The following is a 22266-nucleotide window of genomic DNA, read 5'->3' as shown; positions in this document are numbered from 1 at the left end:
GGCTATCTCAAAGTGAGCTTGTTTGAGGGCGCTTCTTTCTGATGGGCGCAGAGGTCTAGTCACGTTATTTTTTGTATTTCGCGGGCCTTCTTTATTCACAGGTAAAGAGAAGCGCACAATTGGTATGTTGTTGAAAGTAGCACAGACAGATGTCGTTTCAACATGTGCACATCTGCCTTATTGACGCTTTGATAATCAGGCAAGTACTTTTTGAGTTACGAATATAATTATGACTAATAAATTATTTGTCATTCATTAAACAAATTTGTAGTGGCTACTACAGTACACCGGAAACAACATGCACTAAGTTTGCTTTGCGTAACGCCGTTCCTCTTTCTTTTAATTACGCTACGTGACAGCTGGGACGCCCTGTATATGCGCATTTAATTGTAGGAGCGTCGATCAGCACAGCCAATACAACGTGTATGGGATGTTATAATCTTTGCCTGTTGGCATCATGTAGCCCGTGATCTTATTACGATCTGGCAGCTGACTTACAATCCCTCGTACACAATCTCAAGGCATCAAGTCTGCCAGAGCCAGACCTTCGCTATAAATGAAGGAAAGAAGCGTAAAGTTAAAGGCTCATTTTCTTTGTTAGGCACAATAGTAATAGGAACCATCAGACAATGATACCAAGGAAAGTATAGCGGACTAACATTCCCTATGCTTTCCTTGGAATCATTGTCTGTTAGTTATCATCAATATTTTTTTATACTCTGGGTAACTCTAAATGTAACAACTCAAAGAACAGGCATTGTTGGTGATGCAATTGGAAAAGCACTAATTAGTTGCCATGTCAACGTGCAGCATAGCAGCTGATTTCTGTCTAGAATAATGATACAATAAAGAATAAAACAAAAAAAAAAGACGTTATGGTTCATTTTGCCAAAGCACTAGTTTTCAGCGGAGTCTTTTTAATTTATTATGAGCCACTGTACTTTTTTTCTGCCTTTTTGAACTTCATATTCCATTTCGCTGTCGTCAAGATAAATATGAGACAGCCTTTGCTGTGAAATAATAGTGAGGCAGTGAATGAAAGCTTGCCTCTGCTATAAGGCTGTGATCATTCAAGATGGCCACCCTTTCCTCGTCCAGCGTTAGCTGCATGGACGACGGTGACGTGGCACGATCGTCGTCCGCGTCGCCGTCGGTCAAGTCGTCTGCTCCGAGTGACACCTCTTTGGACGAGGGTCGTTTCTTTTTCTTTTTGACGTCTCGAGCTGCCAGTTGGGCCTTTAACCTGTTGCAAAGCATTTATGTAAAGAAATGAAAGAAATCTAATAGCATCTGTATTTATATTAGCAACTCCAGTTTCTATTTTACTTGCACAGCACCTTCCATCAAAACAGTCGGTTGTGCTGCAACAGAAGCAGTTTTCATGCAGGAAATGTGATGTTTCCATCTGTAACACCACATCAGCTGCCGCACCCCCTAATTTGAACTATAAGGTTTATGTAGTACTTTCAGAAGACAGACTGACAGTGCCAGTGCCTGAATGCTAACTGCAGTCCTTCAGTTACAAAATAATTAAAACAAGTCAAACAGCTGCACATCACCCTCAAGCCAAGAAATATGTCCTATAAGCATACATCCCTTCTCTAATAGTGCCAAGGCTATTTTCATGTGCAGCATATGCAAAAAAAATTAAGAAAAATGAATGCAGAACAGAAGGAACAATTATATAATAGAGCCATGTAGTGTCACCTTCATGACAGTGAACTTGACAGCAAAGCACAGTCATACCTTCACTTTTGCAATGATTGCTGCTACAACACTAAAGAGCAGTGAGGACTTTGATGAATGACATGATACTAAACTACTAATGTGTTCCATATCAGAGTGACGATCCTGAAGCTGTGTAAGACGGCGAATCCTCGTATGTCCGAAGAGGACAAAGTCGGGCATATTTTGAAAGGCATTGCCGAAGACGTGTATACCTACTTGATTGGCAAGGAGAGCCTCAATTTGGTAGCTGACGTGATTCGTCATTGCCGCACGTTTGAGACCTTGAAGCTACACCGTATCATGCCAAAGTTCGGCAGGTTGGCGAATGTTGCGACGGTTGCAAGCATTAAGGACAGCTGCAGTATCCATTGGGACCTTGCTACCACTGTGAGGCAAATCGTCCGTGAGGAACTCGAGCGACACAGCAAATCAATGAACGCCGTGAAAGCCGAGCAGCTCGGTTGCGTTTTTAATCAACCTCACGAAGCTGCACCAATGGTTTCTTCGCTGTCAGCCATGCCAGGCTTTGCAAACAGTCGAACCGATCCCCTACAACAGCACCACCATACGTTTCATGACCAACGTGCTTATCGGGGTACGACGACGAAACGGCACTTGGAAAATCGTATCTACTACTCGCAGCGTCCAAGGGCGGCTTATTCCGAAGTCTACAACGTCGGTCGCCCTGCACTTGTTTGCTACAGCTGCGGTGCGACAGGACACATCTCTCGTTTTTGTCGCCGTCGCCGCCACACGAGGTATGGCCCACCACCGACTTGGCCTAACTTTGAAGGCTTCAGCGATGATCATTGGCCGGCAGAACATCGCGCAACAAACGCTATAGGCTCGCCACCCAGGAATTCCTTCCGCCATTTTAACAGGAGGAGTGACTCGCCAGCATCAGACCGCAGCCTGAGGCCACCAACCAGTCACTCACGCCGTTCACCATCCCCACGGCGACGTTCTACACCACCGCCTCCATCGAGAAACTAGCCGGCGCGGCCGATGGAGGTAAGGTCGCCGGCCAGTCTCCGTCTCTGCAAACTGCTCCTCTTCCTATTATGATGTCCCAAAACAAAGTGTGCGTGTTAATTGATAGTGTGCCTGCAACTGCATTAGTGGATACTGGTGCTACGGTTTCCGTCATGAGTGCCACATTCAAGGAAAGACTTGGACGGAAGGTTATGTTCCCGTGGAATGGTGGTGTGACGTTTCGTGGTGTCAGCGGAGAGTGCCTCGTTCCTCTAGGTATTTGTGTTGCTAGTGTTTTGTTTGGTGCTGAATATCTTGTCACGGAATTTTCGGTATTACTGCGGTGCACTCATGATGTGATTCTTGGAATCGACTTTCTTCAGGATTGTGGTGCTTCCGTTAATTGTGGCACAGGCAAAATTACGGTGAATAACGTGCTTTTGTCTACGCTTGCTGAGACATCTTTATCGGAGAAAAACTGTTTCGTCGTGTCGAATGATTCTCTTTTAGCGCCGTGGTATTTATCACGTGTTCCTGTTAATTTTGCTGTTGCCAACCTTTCGTCGTTTGACGCGCAAATTAAAACCACTTGCGACGGGTTGCGTGAAGAAAAATGTACTTGTGCCTCGTTCTCTCATGACAGTTGTGAACGGTGCCTCAAGCATGTGGGCTTTCAATTGTTCTTCGGTGCCTGCTGTTCTTCCACGTGATATGAAGCTTGCCGAGTTCAACGTAATCACATACGGCACTATCACCGTTTTAAGCGAAGAGCAGCAGTCTGAAACAAGCGAACCTTAGAGAAGCAGTTCTGAAGAAGAGATCTTAAGAATGATCAGCAAGTCGCTACCCTCGCATGAACGTCACGCTCTTGCATGTGTCCTTATGACACATCTTTCGGTGTTCGATTTCACACAAGGTGACACAGAAGCATCACTACCACGTTCTCGTGCTCATCACAGAATTGACACCGGATCTGCACATCTCGTTCGTCAGAAACCTTAACGCGTGTCATCAACAGAGAGGGCAGTGATAGCTGAACAGGTCACCGATATGTTGCAGAAAGGTATTGTCTAAGAGTCATCTAGTCCGTGGGCAGCGCCTGTGATCTTAGTAAGAAAGAAGGATAAATCCGACCATTGCGCTTTATGCTGGCTGGTGAATCTTCGTGACCCGAATGGTCGACTGGCACGTTGGGCTCTTCGACTGCGGGAGTGCGACTTCGTCATCTCGTTCAAGTCTGGACGCTGCCATGCAGATGTGGACTGTCTCTCCCACCTTCCCCTGAAGACGACTGAGTGTCAAGAAGACAGTTTTGACGACTGTTTTGCCTCCATTTCTTCTACATTCCCAGACTTAAGTACTTTCAAGAAAGAACAAGAAGCTGATATTAGCTTGGAGCCATTACTTGCCGCGGCATCGCGTCCTCAAGCCAACGGCCGTTTTTGTGTCCATGACGGCCGTCTATACAAGACAAATTATTCGGCTAAAGGCGTACGCTTCCTTCTAGTCGTACCACAGAGCCTACAATTTGACATACTGAAGGCCATGCACGACGATGCGACAGCTAGTCACTTGGGGTTCATCAGAACTTTGAATAGGACATAAGAGCGCTTTTACTGGCTCAGAATGCGGGACACAGTCAAGCACTGCGTCGGAAGTTGCGAACAATGTCAACACTACAAGCGGCCTATGACTCCTCCGCCAGGTCTTCTCCATCCGCTGCCACCTTCTCAACTACCATTTGATCAAGTTGGTATCGACCTTTTGGGCCCATTTCCACGCTCCGCTAACAACAATCGATGGGTGATAGTGTGCGTCAACCATCTAACTCGTTACGCAGAAACTGCAGCGATACCATCCTCAACAGCGGCGTGCGTGGCCATGTTTTTGCTTAGATTCATCATTCTTCGGCACGGCCCTCCCAGAGTGATCATTACTGATCGTGGTCTTCAGTTCTTTGCGGATGCTGTCGAAGAACTGGTTCGTCTGTGCAATTCACAGTTCCGCCATTCATCCCCAAATCACCCTCAGACGAATGGGCTGGTAGAACGTACGAACAGAACTCTAACATGTTGGCCATGTACGCATAGTCTGACCATAAGGACTGGAACGACGTTCTCCCCTTCATTACTTATGCGTATTGTGGGGATCTGAGGCGCGCCCGCGACCATTTCGCGGGCATTCCGCCACACGGCCACACCCTTTTGCTTTCCCGCTTTGTTAACACCACTTGGCGATAGATGGCGCTACGTGCGGGCACGGCACGCGGTACGCGCGCGCCGAGGGAGCGCTCTTTTCTCCGTTGGTCGGCGCCGGGTAAGCACGTGTTTTCCTTCGTCCGCGTCCCCTTTGGGAATCGCCGGACTGTAGCCTGCCTGGGCTGGCCTTGGGCACCTCGGCAGACGTGTTTACTTGAGTGCTAGCTTCGGTAGCGTACGCTAAGCCCACAGCGGTGCCTAGTGCTTGAAGTGGTCGTACCACAACGAGCCGCACTTGCCGTAGGCCTACGCGTACGAGGCTTGCCCTAACACTCGCGGCCAGGCCCATTGGCCATCGTGAGAGTGCGCAGCATAGCCGCGAGGGACCTTTTCCCGACCGGCGTGTCAAAGCTCGCCATTGCCAGCTGCGACGTGCTTGCGGTTTTCCCCTTATTGTGAACGTCCGCGTGCGGGTGCCTTTGCTACCCGCGTCCCGGGAGCGGACGTTGTACTGTTGTTCGGGGTGCCGCCAGTGGCAATAAAGTGTTGTGTTTTGCATTAGAACACTGTCTGTTTGCCGCACCACGCTAAACGCCTTATTAGTTGAGCGCGCGCGGAGCGGTGCGCTACACGCGAGTAAACGGAGTAGCGGCCCTGTGGCTCGCTAAGCGTGAACCCGCGGTGATCGTCCGCTGCAGTTAGTAGTGGGGTCACCATACTGGCGCCCAACGCGGTATCAAAGGCTCATTAAGCCTTTTGAGTAGTCTTAGCCGAGTCAGCCCGCCTTTGCGAATCAGGCTCGCCGCGTTTACCCGCGTTATGTCTGCTCCGCGTGAATTCTGTCCGCTGACGCTTTTAGCAGATACCGCATTGCTCGAGAAGAGGGCCAGTGCCCCCCTTGAGCATCACAATCGCGCACCCTCACTTTTCACAAGCCCCAGTCGGGATGACACGAGGCGCTACGTATCAGCTCCCACTGGAGAGGTAGCGTGTTTTGGTTCCGGGGCTATAGCCCAACCCGAACAGTGCACAAGGGCAAATTGGACTACTACTGCTCCCTTTGGAATGCATGGCAGTTCCATGTCACAGCGCTCCGAAACGGCTCTCAGTGGAGCTTCCGGAGCGCAAATCAGCACCGCGGCCTCAGCCGTTGCCGAATTTTGCCCGCTGGCTGCTACGCAACCTCGCAGCCAAGTTAGTAGCGGCGCCACCATACTGGCGCCCAACGCGGTATCAAAGGCTCATTAAGCCTTTGGTTAGTCTTAGCGAGCCAGTTCGCCTGCGCGATTCGGGCTCGTCGCAACATGTCTGCTCCGTGGCATGCCGCGTTGCACAAAGAGGCCATCGCCTCTATCGACGGGCGCCCTTCGGCGCTCGCCTGTGTCGTCACCCCTTTTTGTGGTGAATACACTCCTACATGGTAGCTGACGCGCTATCTCATGCCCCCGGTTGTCTGTGTGACGGCCGCTCGCGGTGCCTTAGCACTGACAAGCGTCGGGGGCGAAAAGGGGGAGTCCCCATGAGTACGGCCTTGGCTGCTATCCAGGTAAGCGGCCGAGCGGGGGGAACTTTCCGAAGGCCACCGTGCCGAGAGCGAACCCGTGACGCCGTGCACGCGGCGGTTGCTGCGGTCCTGAGTGGGCCCGATACCAGACTCTCCCATTTGGGAGAATGGGAGTTGCTTTCGGCAGCGAAGAGCTACTGAAGGCTCAGCAGAGTGATTCCGTTTCGAGTCTCGGAGGGACGGAGCGCCGTATACGCTGCTTGCTTTGCGGCGGGCGCCGTTAAACCGTCTTGAGAGGCGCGCCGTTATGCTGCTTGTTCTGCGGCGGGTGCGATTAGGGGGCTGAAACAGCGTGTGTTGCTGAGTCTCCGGCGGATTCATTTTGCTGGACCATGACGGGCTCCTGCTGAACTAAATAGCCACTGACGACGAGTCCATCGACCCGTTAAGGTGGTTATGCCCAAAAGTCTGAGAGCCCACGGTTGCGAGCCTCTTATGACAAGCCCATTGCCGGTCACCTGAGTGGGTCTGAAGTTTTTGCGAAACTGAGCAAGGTTGTGACTTGGCTTGGCATGCAGCGTGACATTTTTCGCTATTGCCGTTCCTGCCACGTCTGTCAAACGGTGAAACCAAGGGGTGGCAAGCCGCCCGGCTTGATGAAACCGATTGTCAGTGAGCGTCCGTGGCAAGTAGCCACATGCGATCTAATGGGGCCGTTCCCCAGGAGTAAGCAGGGAGGGGTTCATACATCTGATGGTAGTTGTTGATCATTTTTTCAAATGGGTGGAGCTGTTTCCGCTGCGGAAAGTGACAGCGCGAGCGGTGCTAGAGAGGCTACAGGAAGTGTTTTGTCGGTTCGGCTTTCCGAAAAGATTGATCACGGACAATGCGTCGTATTTCACCGCTCGGGTGTTTGGTGATACGTGCCGTTCCCTAGGAATAGATCACTGCACCACTTGGCCCTACCATCCCCAAACCAATTTGACGGAGCGAACCAATCGTACGCTCAAACCGATGTTGGCGGTCTTTGCCGAAAGTCAAAGGGACTGGGCAGACCATTTGAGTGAAACTCGCGTTTGCAATCCGAACCTCCGAGAGTCGCTCTACTGGTTTCTCTCCCGCCTTCCTTAATTTCGGAAGGGAGTTGGCAAATCCGGTGACCAGTGTCATGCAATGCCAGCTCGGAGACGAGGAAGAACCGGCAGACTGTTCTGCTTACGCTTCCACACTTCGGGACAGGCTTTGTCGAGCTCTCAGTAGAGCGAGGCAGAGTTTGGCATCGGCCAGGGCCGAGCAAAAGGCCCAGTACGACCGAAAACGTCGCCACCTTTCATTTAGGGTAGGTGACCTCGTCCTGAAGCGCAACCACGCTCTTAGCGACGCGAGCAAGGGTTTCTCAACTTCGCTCGCTCCAAAGTGGCTTGGTCCGTACCGAGTGGAGAAAGCTTGGACTCCACTCGCGTACTTGCTGAAATACCCGCTTTCGGAAAAACTCAGCCGTGCCAACATCGCAGACCTGAAAGCCTTTGCGTCGAGGTCTGACGAGCCTGCGCCAGCGCCCAGTGGCTCTTCGCGCAAGCAACGGCGCACACCCGGCGCGGCGGACCGCATTCGGACCACGCACCGGTATAATCTAAGGAAGCGGTCACCTTAGTGGTTTCGCGCCGGACGGCGGGCTTATTTCCGCAACCGAAGGCCCTCATTTTTTACTTTCTAGTCTCAGTTAACTAACTTCTTTACAGCCAGTGCTTGCAAAGAAGTCGGTTCCGCCCAGTTACTGCTGCTAATTGTCATTTTAGTGCTGTTGTTTACTTGATGCTTTTTTTTTCGTGTATTTTTTTTCTTCTCGCTGGAGGAGGGGATTGTGAATTGGTGCTTTAGCGTGGGGAGAGGGACAAAGTACACTCTGTGCTTCCTTTGCGGTGCGCGTTTGGAGAGACTCGACCATCGGAGGTGTGTGTGCGTGTGCGTGTGGCGATAGCTTAGGAAGTCACCGACCCCTACACCACTTTGGACTCTGGAGGTGTTCGGAGACATGCACGAGGCCAGCTGTCGCAGACGCTGTGCACGACTCGACCGACGCCGCAGGACGCCTCGCAGCCAATGGATTTGGCGACCATTATTCCAGCAGAAGGGCCGGCTGTCGCAGCGAGGTCCATCCGAACCTCCACCGAGGCAGCGTTCGTCGGACTCGCTGGGCTGTCGTCCACATCGACGAGACGAAGGTGAGCCCGTTCCTCGCATGAAGGCCTCAACCAGAATCCTCCCCTCGAACTCTCGCATCCACGCAGTCACCCAAGTCAAACATTACGTGACGCTGCCCCTCCGAGCCGTGAACGCGCTCTTGCGTGAGCATCATGAACTCCCGTTACCCCTCTTCCGCGGAGCCATTGTATTTGTCAAGTGTATTCTTGTGCTGTTTTATTTTTTTTCTTCAGCAGCAGTTGCAGAGCGAGGCTGAGGCTAGCTGTTGCCCATTGCATGACGCCTTTGCATGCACGGGTGACGACCGGCTACCTTTGCAGACCGGTATATAGGGTGAATTAAGGAGAGAAGGATGTGGGGATCTGAGGCGCGCCCGCGGCCATTTCGCGGGCATTCCGCCACACGGCCACACCCTTTTGCTTTCCCGCTCTGTTAACACCACGTGGCGATAGATGGCGCCACGTGCGGGCACGGCACGCGGTATGCGCGCGCCGAGGGAGCGCTCTCTTCTCCGTTGGTCGGCGCCGGGTAAGCACGTGTTTTCCTTCGTCCGCGTCCCCTTTGGGAATCGCCGGACTGTAGCCTGCCTGGGGTGGCCTTGGGCACCTCGGCAGGCGTGTTTACTTGAGTGCTAGCTTCGGTAGCGTACGCTAAGCCCACAGCGGTGCCTAGTGCTTGAAGTGGTCGTACCACAACGAGCCGCACTTGCCGTAGGCCTACGCGTACGAGGCTTGCCCTAACACTCGCGGCCAGGCCCATTGGCCATCGTGAGAGTGCGCAGCATAGCCGCGAGGGACCTTTTCCCGACCGGTGTGTCAAAGCTCGCCATTGCCAGCTGTGACGTGCTTGCGGTTTTCCCCTTATTGTGAACGTCCGCGTGCGGGTGCCTTTGCTACCCGCGTCCCGGGAGCGGACGTTGTACTGTTGTTCGGGGTGCCGCCAGTGGCAATAAAGTGTTGTGTTTTGCATTAGAACACTGTCTGTTTGCCGCGCCACGCTAAACGCCTTATTAGTTGAGCGCGCGCGGAGCGGTGCGCTACACGCGAGTAAACGGAGTAGCGGCCCTGTGGCTCGCTAAGCGTGAACCCGCGGTGATCGCCCGCTGCAATTAGTAGTGGGGTCACCATAGTATAACACAGCCAAACATGAGACAACCAATTACAGTCCTTTTTACCTCCTTTACGCACTTTTACCGTTAAGCAGCATCGATACTATTCTACAATTTGACTTCCATAGCGACTACTCTGTCTCGGAGACACTCTGCCTAGCCGAAGAAGCCTGGCATATTGCTCGTCTTCGTACTGTGGCTTCGCAACACCGATCAAAGGAAAGCTATGACAGCCGCCATCAGTCTGCAGCATACTGCAAAGGAGACTGGTTGTGGACGCGGTTGTGGACGCCACAAGGAGGTGGTTGTGGACGCCACAACGTAAACGGGGTCTATGCGAAAAGCTTTTACCTCAGCACAGTGGCCCATTCGTCATTGTTGATCGCTTGAGCGATTTGACATACGTGGTAGCACGGCTGACATCAGCTGGTCGTCGGTCAAATCGGACCCAGTTGGTACATGTCGCCCGCCGGTTTCACCCTCAACATTCAAAATGATTCATACTCGCCCAGCGGGCTTCGTCTGGGAGCCGGGAAATGCAACGGGTATGAGCCGAGAGAGGAGAAGAGGAGGAAGACGTGAACTGGTGCAGATACTGACGCCATTACTACCGAACCATCAACTTCGCCTTTCTAATAAACGCCCTTCGACTTTAACCGTAACAATGTATGTATATATATATATATATATATATATATATATATATATATATATATATATATATATATATATATATATATATATATATATATATATATATATATATATATATATATATATTATGAGGAAGAGCTTTATTCGTGGCGAGATCGAGCTGGCACACACTGATGATGATATCTACAGATGAGGAAATTATACAAAAGACGATGACACGTCCTATTGATAAAGAAGAAGAGTCGGTGACTGCGCTCACACTAGTTACCCGTCACGCTGGAAGCGGCCTCCTGGCCGCGCGAGAGACAATATTAGGAATTGCGTCGGGTTACAGTTTCAGCCGAGAAACGTGCACAATTTCTGTCCCACGGCAACGGTGGTAGGAGAGAGCGTTAAGTGGTGAGATACGGTAATTAACGGGGGACGTTTGTTCAATCACCGTATAAGGCCCTATAAAACGACTGAGGAATTTTTCACATAAGCCGGGCACATGCACGGGAGTCCACAGAAGAACTTCGTCTCCTGGGGAAAAGGTGACAGCACAGTGTGTTGAGTCGTAGCGAGACTTGCGAGCTTCCTGGGAGATGTCGGTGTTTATTCGAGCCAAATGACGGCAGTGCTCGAGGCGAGACAAAAATTGTGTTGATAAAGGGCTTGCTGAAGTAGCAGGAGCCGAAAGGAAGGAGACGTCCAGAGTTACACTTGGAGAGTGGCCATGGACCAGAAAATAGGGAGAAAAGCCGGTGGTGCGTTGCGTAGCTGATTTGTAGTGGGTCGCACTACCCACTACCAACACAACTGGCGAAGACCACAGACTCGAGGAAGGACATATGATATTTCGTCGAAGCATGTCTGATACGTTTTCCTCGATTATCTTCCTTTCTGCGAGAGACACGCGGTATGAGCGCCGGTGAATTGTTCGGGAGCCGTCAGTCTGAATTCGGTGAGTCGCAGAAGTTGTCATACCAAGGACAACAGAATGAACGTCAAACAAGGGGCGATGTCTGTAATAAGGGTTCGGGGGTCTGATTTAACGCAGTAATAAAAGCAGACCCTTCAGAAAACTGAACAAGGCCTGGAATGATAAGAATGCCTCGATGTACCGTGTGGCCATAAGGTAGTAGAAGCACGTCGCCATCCACAATGTTGCTGTAGTCAATGCTAATTACTTCTTCTCGGGATGGCCAAAGAATATAATTTGAAGTGGTGACGAGACAAATGGGCTGTTCGGGTTCCGATACAGAGGAGTCGAAGGATTGAGGTGGATGAGGCGCTGACGACAAGATATAGAAGCGCATGCAGACGACAGAAAATCCCACCCCAAAATGAGTTCGTGGGTACACTCACGGAGAACTGCAACAGCAATATGATGACGAATACCGTCTATGAAAACGCGAACTGTACACTGGGCGAGTGGCCGACAAATGGCGTTCGTCGCAGCACGAAGAGACGGGCCCGAGTAAGGTGATGTTACTTTGCGGAGACGGGAGCAAAGGTCAGAGCGAATAATAGAAATAGCAGCGCCAGTATCCACAAGAGCTTCGACGCGTATACCTTCGACTAACACTGTTAACAAGTTCGATGGTCTGTCTGGAGGAATTGCTGGCTGTCCGGTGGATGCAGTTTCCCCTCCTAAAACTGCATTGAGGAGTTTTCCGAGTGGGCATTCAGAACATTGGAGGCAGGTCGCAGAGGCGACAAGGAACGGCGATTGGGAGATGGTGAGCGACGGCGAGACTCACGGGAGTTCACAGGCAGACCACTACTGTAAAGTGGAGAGGGCAAACGCTGAAAAGAAGACCGGTAAGGCGTGCGCTGGTAGTTCGTGAGTGGACTGAAGCGCCCGCGTTCCTCTGGAGCGCAGCCACGTTGCTCGTCCTGTTGACGCCTTCGGCAAAAGCGAGATATATGACCCCTATAGCCGCAATAATAACAGATTGGGCGTTGAGGACGTGGCATGGCGTAATACGGCTGTGGGCGCATCGGTGGTGTCACTGACGCCACAGGTACATGGCCACCTTGTGTAGCCGCTGGGATAGTAGTAGGTGCTGAGAGCGCCGCGACTTCTGCGTACGTTGGTACCTGACGAGGTCTGGATTCGGCAGAACAAGGTGAATGTGACGCAGATGCAATCTCTTGCCTAATGATGTCCCGCAAGTTGGTTGGAGCTGAGGCGAAAGTAGATGGTGGGGCGCAGGAAGAGCAGCGCCCATGAAGCTCCTCACGAACGATGTCGCGGACCAGGGCACGGATGTCGAGGGCCGCAGGAAGACGAATGTCCAAGGCATCATGGCAAAGACGAAGAGACTGAAGTTCTTCTAGTCTCTGGTGAATGGTGACAACATCTTGAGTCGTGGTAGGGTTTCGTGACGCAAGGGTGTTGAATGCGATGGTATTTACGGCTTTGATAATATGGCGTATTTGTTCGCTTTGAGGCATAGCTGAATTTACACGATTGCACAAGGCAAGAACATCCTCAATGTACGAGGTGTATCATGCACCCGCCAGCTGAATGCGTTCAGCAAGCTTCTTTGTTGCTGCTTCGGCGCGAACACTGGAGGAACCGAAAATCTGACGGAGCTGCCATGCGAATGTGTCCCAGTCGGGAAGATCTTGGAGGTGGTTCCAAAACCAGGTTTTGGCAACATCAGTTAGGTAGAAAGGGACCGTACGCAACTTGTGTAGAGTATCCCACCTGTTCAACTCGCTGACGAGGTCGTAGGTGTGTAGCCATTCTTCAACGTCATCCCCTTTCGAGACCCGAGAATACTGGCGGATCACGCTGGTGGCTGTGGATGGCCAGGGTCGACGGCGGAGGCTGCACTGGGCTGGTGGTGTTGGATGGACCAGGATTGTCTTGCACTGCCATGGCAGGTGGTAGTAGACGACGACCCGAGCGGAGCTCCAGTGGTAACGTGGGAGAGGACTTGGGGATCGAGAAGCACCATCCACCACTTATGAGGAAGAGCTTTATTCGAGGCGAGCTCGAGCTGGCACACACTGATGATGATCTCTACAGATGAGGAAATTATACAAATAATGATGACACGTCCAATTGATAAAGAAGAGTCGGTGACTGCGCTCACAATATATATATATATATACATACATACTACCGTGTACTGGATAAAATAAAAAATATTCAAATTATGTTACTTTTATACGCTTTCAGAATATAAAAACTGCGAACGTCTGTTGTAAAGTGTCCAAAAACTAGTTGTCAAGCATTCCAGCTGAGAAAACGCGAAAGTGCTGAATAAACGTCACAATAATCAAAATATATTAGTTTAAGACATCTTCATAATTAAAAAAAATGACATTGTAACGAATTCAGTATCATGTCATTCAGCTATATGAATTGTGAATTGTGGATTTTTCTGTCAGACTCAGAGCAAGAAGCTGGTTCTGGAAAAAAAAAAAACTTCAGGTGCTCGGCAGGCACAGGAAAAATCGATTGGCTTTTTAACTAAATAATGCCTCGTAGTCTACTAAATATGCGATATGTCATCGCTGTGATAAATGAGCTTAAGAAAACACTGATTAGAACAACTGAGTGGATCATTGTTGTGACAAACACCAGCTAATTTGCTGCGGCTGCGGCCCCGAGGGAGCCGCCACCACTCGTTTCCCCGTCCCTCCTGTCTCCGCCCCGTCGTGCTGTAGCGGCCGCAACTGACCCTACGGCTGACACACACTCTCCCATAAAAAGCCGCTCCACGCGGCAGGCCGTACCGTGCGCTTTTTCATCCAGCGGCCGTGGAAGTACCTAATGTAAAAATGAATCATTTCTAAGACTATAAGGAAAGCCATAGCGTACTACCCTGCCTTAATTCCGATCATTGTTGCATCCTGTTGCCATCGAAATGGAGCGACCATGACTGAGAGCTCCCTTGCACAGTGCAAGTATCACTAGAATGTTTTAGAACAGTTTTTGCAAATTTTGGTAAATTATTGCTACATATTGCTACGTCCGAAGTAGGCGTCTGGGGGTTTATTGATACACGGTTCGAGGGACGAGCCGTATCGCCGCAGGCAGATGATGATGATCTTCTTCTTCCACACCCCTTGCTTCCTTTTCCTTCTTCGTCCGGCACATACGTGGCGTAACATTTCCCCCCTCGCAGACAAAGCGCGCCGCGCGTTTCATGCAGTGTCGCGTTGACTGAAAGGCTTCAGGCGAGCGACATGCGTGACCTCTGTCTTTCTGGAACGTCTCCCGCTAGCTGTAAGACGTGCGATGCGGTAGTCGACTGCGCTCAGGCGGTCAAGGATAACAAAAGGTCCGATGTAGTGCGCGAGCAGTTTTTGGCACAAGCCACGTTTGCGTAAAGGCTTCCACACCAACACGAGATCTCCCGGAATATATGTGGCCTGCCGGTGCTTGCTGTCATAACGAACTTTCGATCTGTCTTGCGAGGCTATTGTACGTAAACGAGCAAGACGACGAGCTTCTTCGGCGAGACAAAGAGTTTCTGCTAGGGAGATTTCTGATTGGTCCCGATCAGAGAAGGAAAATATTGTATCCAGAGTATAACGGGGGGGTCGAACATAGAGGAGGAAGAACGGGCTGTAGCCGGTGGTCTCATGTTGGGAAGTATTAAACGCGTATGTGACGAACGGCAAGACATCGTCCCAGTTCTTGTGGTTCGAAGCAACGTACATAGAAAGCATATTCACCAGTGTTCGAATTGTTCGCTCGACGAGACCATTCGTCTGCGGGTGATAAGGCGTCGAGTGTCTGAGCTCTGAGCCACACATACGGAGAAGTTGTTCGACAACGTCTGCCGTGAATTGACGTCCACGGTCACTTATGATGACGCGAGGGGGCCCATGACGCAGTATGATAGAATGGAGAAGGAAGGACGACACTTGACCAGCAGTCGCGGATGGCAGGGCAGCAGTCTCGCAGTACCGAGTAAGATGGTCAGCACATACCACAATCCATCTGTTGCCTTTCGATGAACGCGGAAAAGGGCCCACCAGGTCAATGCCAATTTGTTCGAACGGAGAACTGGGAGGCGTCACAGGTTGTAGATGTCCGGCCGGAGCTGCTGAGAGAGATTTGTGCGCCTGGCATTGCGCACAACTGGCCACGTACAACTCAACTGACTGGCGCATACGTGGCCAGTAGAAGCGTTCCTGGGTACGATGAAGAGTGCGCGTCGTTCCGAGGTGACCTGAAGTGGCGTCATCATGCATGGCGTACAAAACAGATGACCGTAGTGCCTCTGGAACCACCAGCAGGAAGCGGGAACCGGTGCCGGAGATGGATTTCTTGTACAGTAGACCATCACGGACGCAAAAGCGGCTTTCCGGAGTGGATGCTTGTGCGATCACGAATAACGGATTCAAACTCACGTCCTTCCGCTGCTCAGTTTCAAAGGTGGCCTTATCCGGGAACGCTGGTGCTACGGACGCAATCAGATGATCGAAATCGTCAGCGTCGCAAACTGTAGCATCAACTGGCATCCTTGAAAGGCAGTCTGCGTCCGCGTGTTTCCTGCCGCTCTTGTACGATACCGTGAAGTTGTACTCTTGCAGCCGGAGGGCCCAGCGTGCTAGACGGCCTGACGGATCCCGAAGGTTGATAAGCCAGCACAAAGAATGATGATCCGTAACTACTTGGAAAGGACGACCGTATAGGTATGAGCGGAATCGCTGCACAGCGAAGACGAGTGCAAGCAGTGGCGTAACTAGATAGGACGGCGCCCAGGGCAAATATATTTCCGCGCCCCTCATTATGCCCGTGATAATTTCCGCGCCCCCCCCCCATTAAAAGCGCTAATGTAGGCTTCCGCGATTGCCTACTGGCGCGCGGCGGGCCATTTCGGAGGCCAAGGGCCACCAGTTCTGATTTCGATGAGCTACGCCCGCGTTTTTGTATAGTATTTTTCTTTTTTTATTCAAACTTCCGGAAGTCCCTTACCCGTCATTGTTCTCTTCCAGTCCACACTGCAAAAATCTTGACGGCACGGGCGCTTCCCAGGCCCAAGTTTCTCGTACCTAAGCTTTCGCGCTATTTGTGCATCCCAAGGAATGCAGGGTGAGTACAAAACAAAGCAACCAGCTAGACACCGCGCCCTCGGGTCTGGTATGGGGGTTAAACTGGTCGGAGTGTTCTGCCGTTTCGCTCCGTTCGCTGTTCCATTGATGGAGGTCATCCTTGTGCGGCCGCATTCTTTCAGGGAAGTTCTTGGTTTCTCCAACGTACGAAGCGGGGCAGTCGGCACATGCTGTCGGGTACACTACGCTCTGCGCTTTTTTCGCAGGTGCGTGTTCTTTGGGCCAAAGGATGAACCTGCCCATGGCGGTGGATGGCATGTGGGAAACGTTGACCCCCGCCCTTCTATTGCTTTGCTGGCGCCCGCGATGCAGGGAATCAACAAACGTCGCCGTCGTGTCACGCTTTCTCCGTCTTTCCTCCAGAGAACTCTGCGAATAAACGCCTTTGTTTAGCCTTTGGTGCCGAGGTCACGGATTATATTCGCCCTTCCTTCCGCCGCTGCGTGGACGATTAGTCGTTGGACGATCGGCTATTTCGTTGGAGTTTTCTGTTCTTACTCAAAAAAGGTGCATTCGAACTTTTTTATTTTATTTTGTTTACGTACGTGGTTGGTTTCAGGGAAGCTTTCAGTAAGTGGTTTGGGAGGCTGGTGGGGTTCGCTGAAACTCATCTAACCCAGTGCTGCGGAGCACAAAACAAAGCTTAGCCGAGGGTCATGGGAAGGCACGGAGGTAGCGCAGCAAAATGAAAATAGAGGATCCTTTTCCCGATGCAAAAGCCATTGCGGCAACCCTTTCCTTCACCACCATCCCCACTTCCAGTCGTACATTACAACCTCGCCCCTCCCCCCTTCCAGGCGGTTTTACGGAAAAAAACATTGACAACCTTTCCAGGGGGCGCCAACCCGAGGACTCGGCTTGGCGCCCCCTCCCTAGTGGCGCCCGGGGCACTTGTACCCCCTTGCCCCCCCCTAGTTACGCCACTGAGTGCAAGGCATTCTTGTTCGGTCACAGTGTAATTGCGTTCCGGCTTACTTAAAGTACGACTGGCATATGCGATTACGTGTTCCACTTGATTACATCGCTGTATCAGGACTGCACCTATGCCAATGCCGCTTGCGTCGGTGTGAACTTCAGTCGCCGCAGAAGGATCGAAGTGCCGCAGGATAGGCTGCGACGTGAGCAAGAACTTCAGTTGGTTGAAAGAAGTTTCACAATCAGGAGTCCATTCAAAACTAGCACCTTGGCGGAGAAGACAGGTCAGTGGAAAGGCAACTTCTGCAAAGGCGGGAATAAATCGGCGAAAGTAAGAGCAGAGGCCCAAGAAGCTCCGAAGCTCCTTCACTGAGCCAGGTGGTTTAAAAGCTCTAACAGCCGCCGTCTTATTCGGGTCGGGCCTGATGCCATCCTTGTTGACGAGATGTCCCAGCACCAGTGTTTGTCGAGCTCCGAAATGACACTTCTTTGCATTAAGAACCAAGCCAGCATTTCGAATACATTTCAAAACCAGCTCTACCCTTTCGTTATGTTCACTGAATGTACGCCCGAAGATAACAACGTCGTCAAGATAACACATACAGATGTTCCACTTCAGGCCGCGCAGAATGGTGTCCATGAATCTTTCAAATGTAGCGGGCGCGTTACATAGACCAAAAGGCATCACGTTAAATTCATATAGTCCATCCGGAGTAACGAAAGCCGTCTTTTCTTTGTCCATTGAATGCACAGGTATTTGCCAATAGCCTGAGCGTAAGTCTATGGACGAAAAGTAGGATGCTGAATGGAGGCAGTCTAGAGCGTCATCAATGCGTGGGAGAGGGTAGACATCTCTCTTTGTGACGGAGTTTAGACGGCGATAGTCCACACAGAATCTCCAGGTACCATCCTTCTTTTTGACTAGAATCACGGGAGCCGCCCAAGGACTCGATGATTCTCGAATGACACCCTTCTGCAGCATATCACGCACTTGTTCATCAATTATCTTGCGCTCAGACGGCGACACTCGGTAGGGTTTCTGGCGGATGGGCTGTGCTGTTCCCGTGTTTATCCTGTGGAGAATCCGAGACGCGGGAATCGAGGGCGCATGGTCATGGGAAAAATCGAAAATCGCCACGTATTTCGACAAAACGTCCAGAAGCATGCGGCGTTTGTCAGTAGTAAGTGACTTGTCGATCATAGGTAAAAGTTTTGAATCGGCCGTAGAAGTATTGGCTGAGGCCCCACCTGGAGCATCACTGAGGGCAGCCACTGCCATCGGTGAGTATGTTTTGAACTTGGCAAGCTTCAGTCCTCCTGGTAGAACCACCGACTCAGCTGAACAGTTTACCGCCCATAGTCCTGTGCGTCCTTGAACGAGTGACACTATGCAATGCGGCACCAATGTGTTCTTCTTAATGCAACTGAGATGAAAGGGCTCCACTAATGCGTCGAACGCACTGTCACTGTTTTCAATGCGTGAAGAGTATACAGGAACACAGACTGCAGAGAATGCCGGCACAATGCTATCTTCACTGACCCGGAGCGCACCGTGCTCCCTGTCTGAATTCTCTAATAGTTCTCCAGGGGCAGCATCACATATGTACACCTCTCCATTTCTACAATCAACAGTGGCGCCACACATTCGAAGGAAGTCAATCCCCAGGATTATGTCGTGTGTGCTCCTTGGAAGAATCGTAAACTCTGTGACAAACACTTGATCACCCAAGCACACTTCTGCGGTACAGACACCAATGGGACACAGCGAGTTACCACCAACGCCACAGAATGTTGTTGCCTTCTCCCACAAAAACATCACCTTTTGTCCTAAACGGTGTTTAAAAGCAGCACTCATAATCGAAACTGTAGCACCAGTATCCACCAAAGCCATCGTACACACACCATCAACAAAAACTTCTACCTTGTTCTTGAACATCAACACAGACGGGGGTATTTCGTTTTGCAGCAAGTCACCAGCGACCTCACCCCCATCGGCCGCACTGTTTAGTTTTCCTGATGTGGTGACGATGGGCGGCGCCGTGGCGATGGAGACCGGTGGGATCGAGGCGCAGGAGGTGGCGTCACACTTCGATCAGAGGCAGGGGAGTTGTTGCGCCAGTGTCCGTGCCAGAAGCTGCTGCCGGGTCTTGAGTCGGTGGGCCAGTGTCCTTGAAAAGGTGGGACAGCAGGTTTATCGGTCAAGCTTGTCCACTGATCATAGCGTGGTATGCGCGAACGATCGCAATACCTCGATATGTGACCAGTCAGACCACAGTTGTAGCACACAGGCGCAGGACGAGGTCGTCGCCGTTCTTCGAAGTGTTCACGTCTGCGAGCGTTCGCGTAAGCCCGAGATTCAATGAAATCAGTTGTCGGTGGGTGGTATGGGCGTACGGAACGGAAACGTTGAGGGTACTGTGATCGCTCGTAAAAAACCGGACTTGACTGCTGAATACGCCGAGGCCCTGCAACCTCCGTTGCGTTGACGGATGGATGTTCATAAACTGTAAGCTGTGGGGCAGTGGTGTCCTGCGGGAAATAGGATGGAGACGTGGCAGCTGCCCGTTCACGTGTCATTTCGCCATGTCTGAGTAACTCTTCCCGAACAATTTGGCGGATGGTTGCCGAAAGGTCACCAGTTGAGGCCGCTTCTATGCTGGCTACTGAGGTGACATTTGCCAGACGACCAAACTTAGGCGCTATTCTGCGCTGCTTCAGGGTTTCAAACGTGCGGCAGTGCCGTACAACGTCAGACACTGAAGTCAGGCTTTCCCTGCTAATAAGGAAGTTGTAAACATCTTCTGCAATTCCCTTCAGCAAATGCCCCACCTTGTCCTCTTCCGACATGCTGGAATCGACTTCCCTACACAGCCTCAAAATCTCTTCAGTATACACGGTGCAGGTCTCACCGGATAGCTGGGCCCTCTGTGCAAGACTCTGCTCGGCAAGCTTCTTTTTTGCAGCTGAGTTGCCGAAACACTTCTTGATTTCTTCAACAAAGCGTTCCCATGTTGTCAGAATATCTTCATGGTTCTCATACCAAACGAGGGCAACATCAGTGAGGTAGAAAACAACGCGTGACAGTTGGGAGGCAGCATCCCATTTGTTGCAGTTGCTTACTCGCTTGAAATGTTTGAGCCATGAGTCCACGTCGTCATTGGTCCTCCCGGAGAAGGTTCGTGGCTCTCTGTGATACGGCCAAGAACTGCTGGGGACTGGTTCCCGAGCTTCTGTTTCGTCAGGCATGATGGCCAAAGAAGGAGGCAGGCCGGCGAGGCGACGACTCCGGCGAAATCCGAGGGGTAGCGGTCCCGTCGTTGGTTCCTATACCCAGCACCTTCCACCACTCTGCTACGTCCGAAGTAGGCGTCTGGGGGTTTATTGATACACGGTTCGAGGGACGAGCCGTATCGCCGCAGGCAGATGATGATGATCTTCTTCTTCCACACCCCTTGCTTCCTTTTCCTTCTTCGTCCGGCACATACGTGGCGTAACAATATTAATTTGGCATTTTCGCTGTAATTTATATTATTTTAGACTCTTTTAAATTTTCTTTCTTTTTCCATTGGTTTTTAGCATTGGTAAAATTTTTAGGCCTGCGTGACCATACGAAATGAGACAGTGCGTGGATGACAAGCCGAGCCCCTTAAATGCAACACTCGTAAAAAATAAAGCCAGGCCTGTGGGGAAACCTCAGCACAGTCGGAGTGAAAGCTGGAAGAGCAGCCTCTTCAGAGCCTTGTTTGAACACTCTTGAGGCAACTGCTACAAGGACACTTGCATGGCACCTGCCACCCCATAAAGAATCGCAATTTTTCTGCGGTACAGAAGCGTTCACTATGCCATTATTTGTCACTCTTCAGAAAAGCATGGTGCCTCTGACACACTTGTGAGGCATTATGTGCGCACTGTTGAGGCTGTGACTGACGACTACGAAGAATTATGCTGGAGGCTTACGTAGTGGGATGGAGCACTCAACGACCCACCCATTAAAATGATTGACATCGTGTGACATCTGGTTGTTACGTTACTGTTCTAAAATCCTTTATTAGACATGGTAACACGATTCCTTACCCGACGTAAAGCCCACATAGGGTCAGCCCAGTGGTAGGGTACTTGGCTACCACGCAGAGGAGATGAGTTCAATTCCCCCAAGATAGCTCAAGATTTTTTTATTGAGTTGATTTTTTTTCTTGCTTCGCGCGACAGTGGTTACGAAAACTGGCAGCAGATAGCTGGGGCACCAGAATCGGCCCTTGTAGTGATCCCCTAAACAGCTTTCTCTGTAAAATGCAGCTGATAACGCACCTTGATATCTCCTGCTGGAATTCCCTCAGCAATGCATCCTTGGGGTCCTCGTTCACACGCGGCCTGTTTCTGATGTTCTTCGCGCGGTTGGCATACCTGCGTGCAGGCGATAAAGCAAAGAGGACGCATTTGAAGTCCCTGGAGGTCTCCAACGTGTCCCTATAAATATTCGCCCCATGTTCTAGACCAACAAAAGCGCCCTTCTTATACCTTAGCGTCGTCAGCGTCTCCTCGTAGTTGTAGCTCGCTGGGCCGATGTTGGCAACCATGATGGTCTTGGCATTGCCACCAAGTGAGTCTGTCATTGGAATATGACGAGAAATCGCAATACTACATTAACACATTGGTTCACGGTGGTTATTGCATGCTGCATGAGCTGTGAGCTGCCATGATGATGGCTTGAAGAAAAGGCTTGTGCGAATATTGAGCACTTCAAATATTCAAATTTAAGTTATGGGAAATTTAGAAGTATCTGAAATGAACCAATAACTCTTCATCAATTTGCACGTAACCCTCCTGTAAAGGTGCTTTCAATGCAGTGGAGGGATGCTATACCGCGATTACACATACCCAGAGAAAGTTCGCTCTGCCATGAAGCGCCACTTCAAAGT

The 22266-nt window shown here is 51.0% G+C and overlaps 1 protein-coding gene and 1 long non-coding RNA gene across 4 annotated transcripts in view; one reads left to right on the top strand and one right to left on the bottom strand.

Annotated features, from left to right (window-relative positions):
* Klp68D (kinesin-like protein 68D) overlaps positions 1–22266 on the bottom strand; it is a 42896-nt gene that overhangs the window by 8978 nt on the left and 11652 nt on the right. For all 3 annotated transcript variants that reach the window (XM_075875668.1, XM_037432390.2, XM_037432389.2), the window contains exons 12-14: positions 21866–21953; positions 21656–21751; positions 1048–1243 (exon numbers count right to left, since the gene is read on the bottom strand). In XM_075875668.1, the coding sequence (XP_075731783.1) occupies positions 1048–1243; positions 21656–21751; positions 21866–21953 (380 nt within the window). The remainder of the gene's footprint in view (positions 1–1047; positions 1244–21655; positions 21752–21865; positions 21954–22266) is intronic.
* LOC142774727 (uncharacterized) lies at positions 16287–16830 on the top strand. The gene is made up of 2 exons (XR_012886524.1): positions 16287–16412; positions 16639–16830. It is a non-coding gene; the product is annotated as an uncharacterized LOC142774727 (long non-coding RNA).

Source organism: Rhipicephalus microplus, chromosome 10 (assembly GCF_043290135.1).
Source record: "Rhipicephalus microplus isolate Deutch F79 chromosome 10, USDA_Rmic, whole genome shotgun sequence".
NCBI lineage: Eukaryota > Metazoa > Arthropoda > Arachnida > Ixodida > Ixodidae > Rhipicephalus > Rhipicephalus microplus.
The sequence above is the reverse complement of the archived record's forward strand: the minus strand, read 5'-3'. Positions and strand labels throughout refer to the sequence as shown.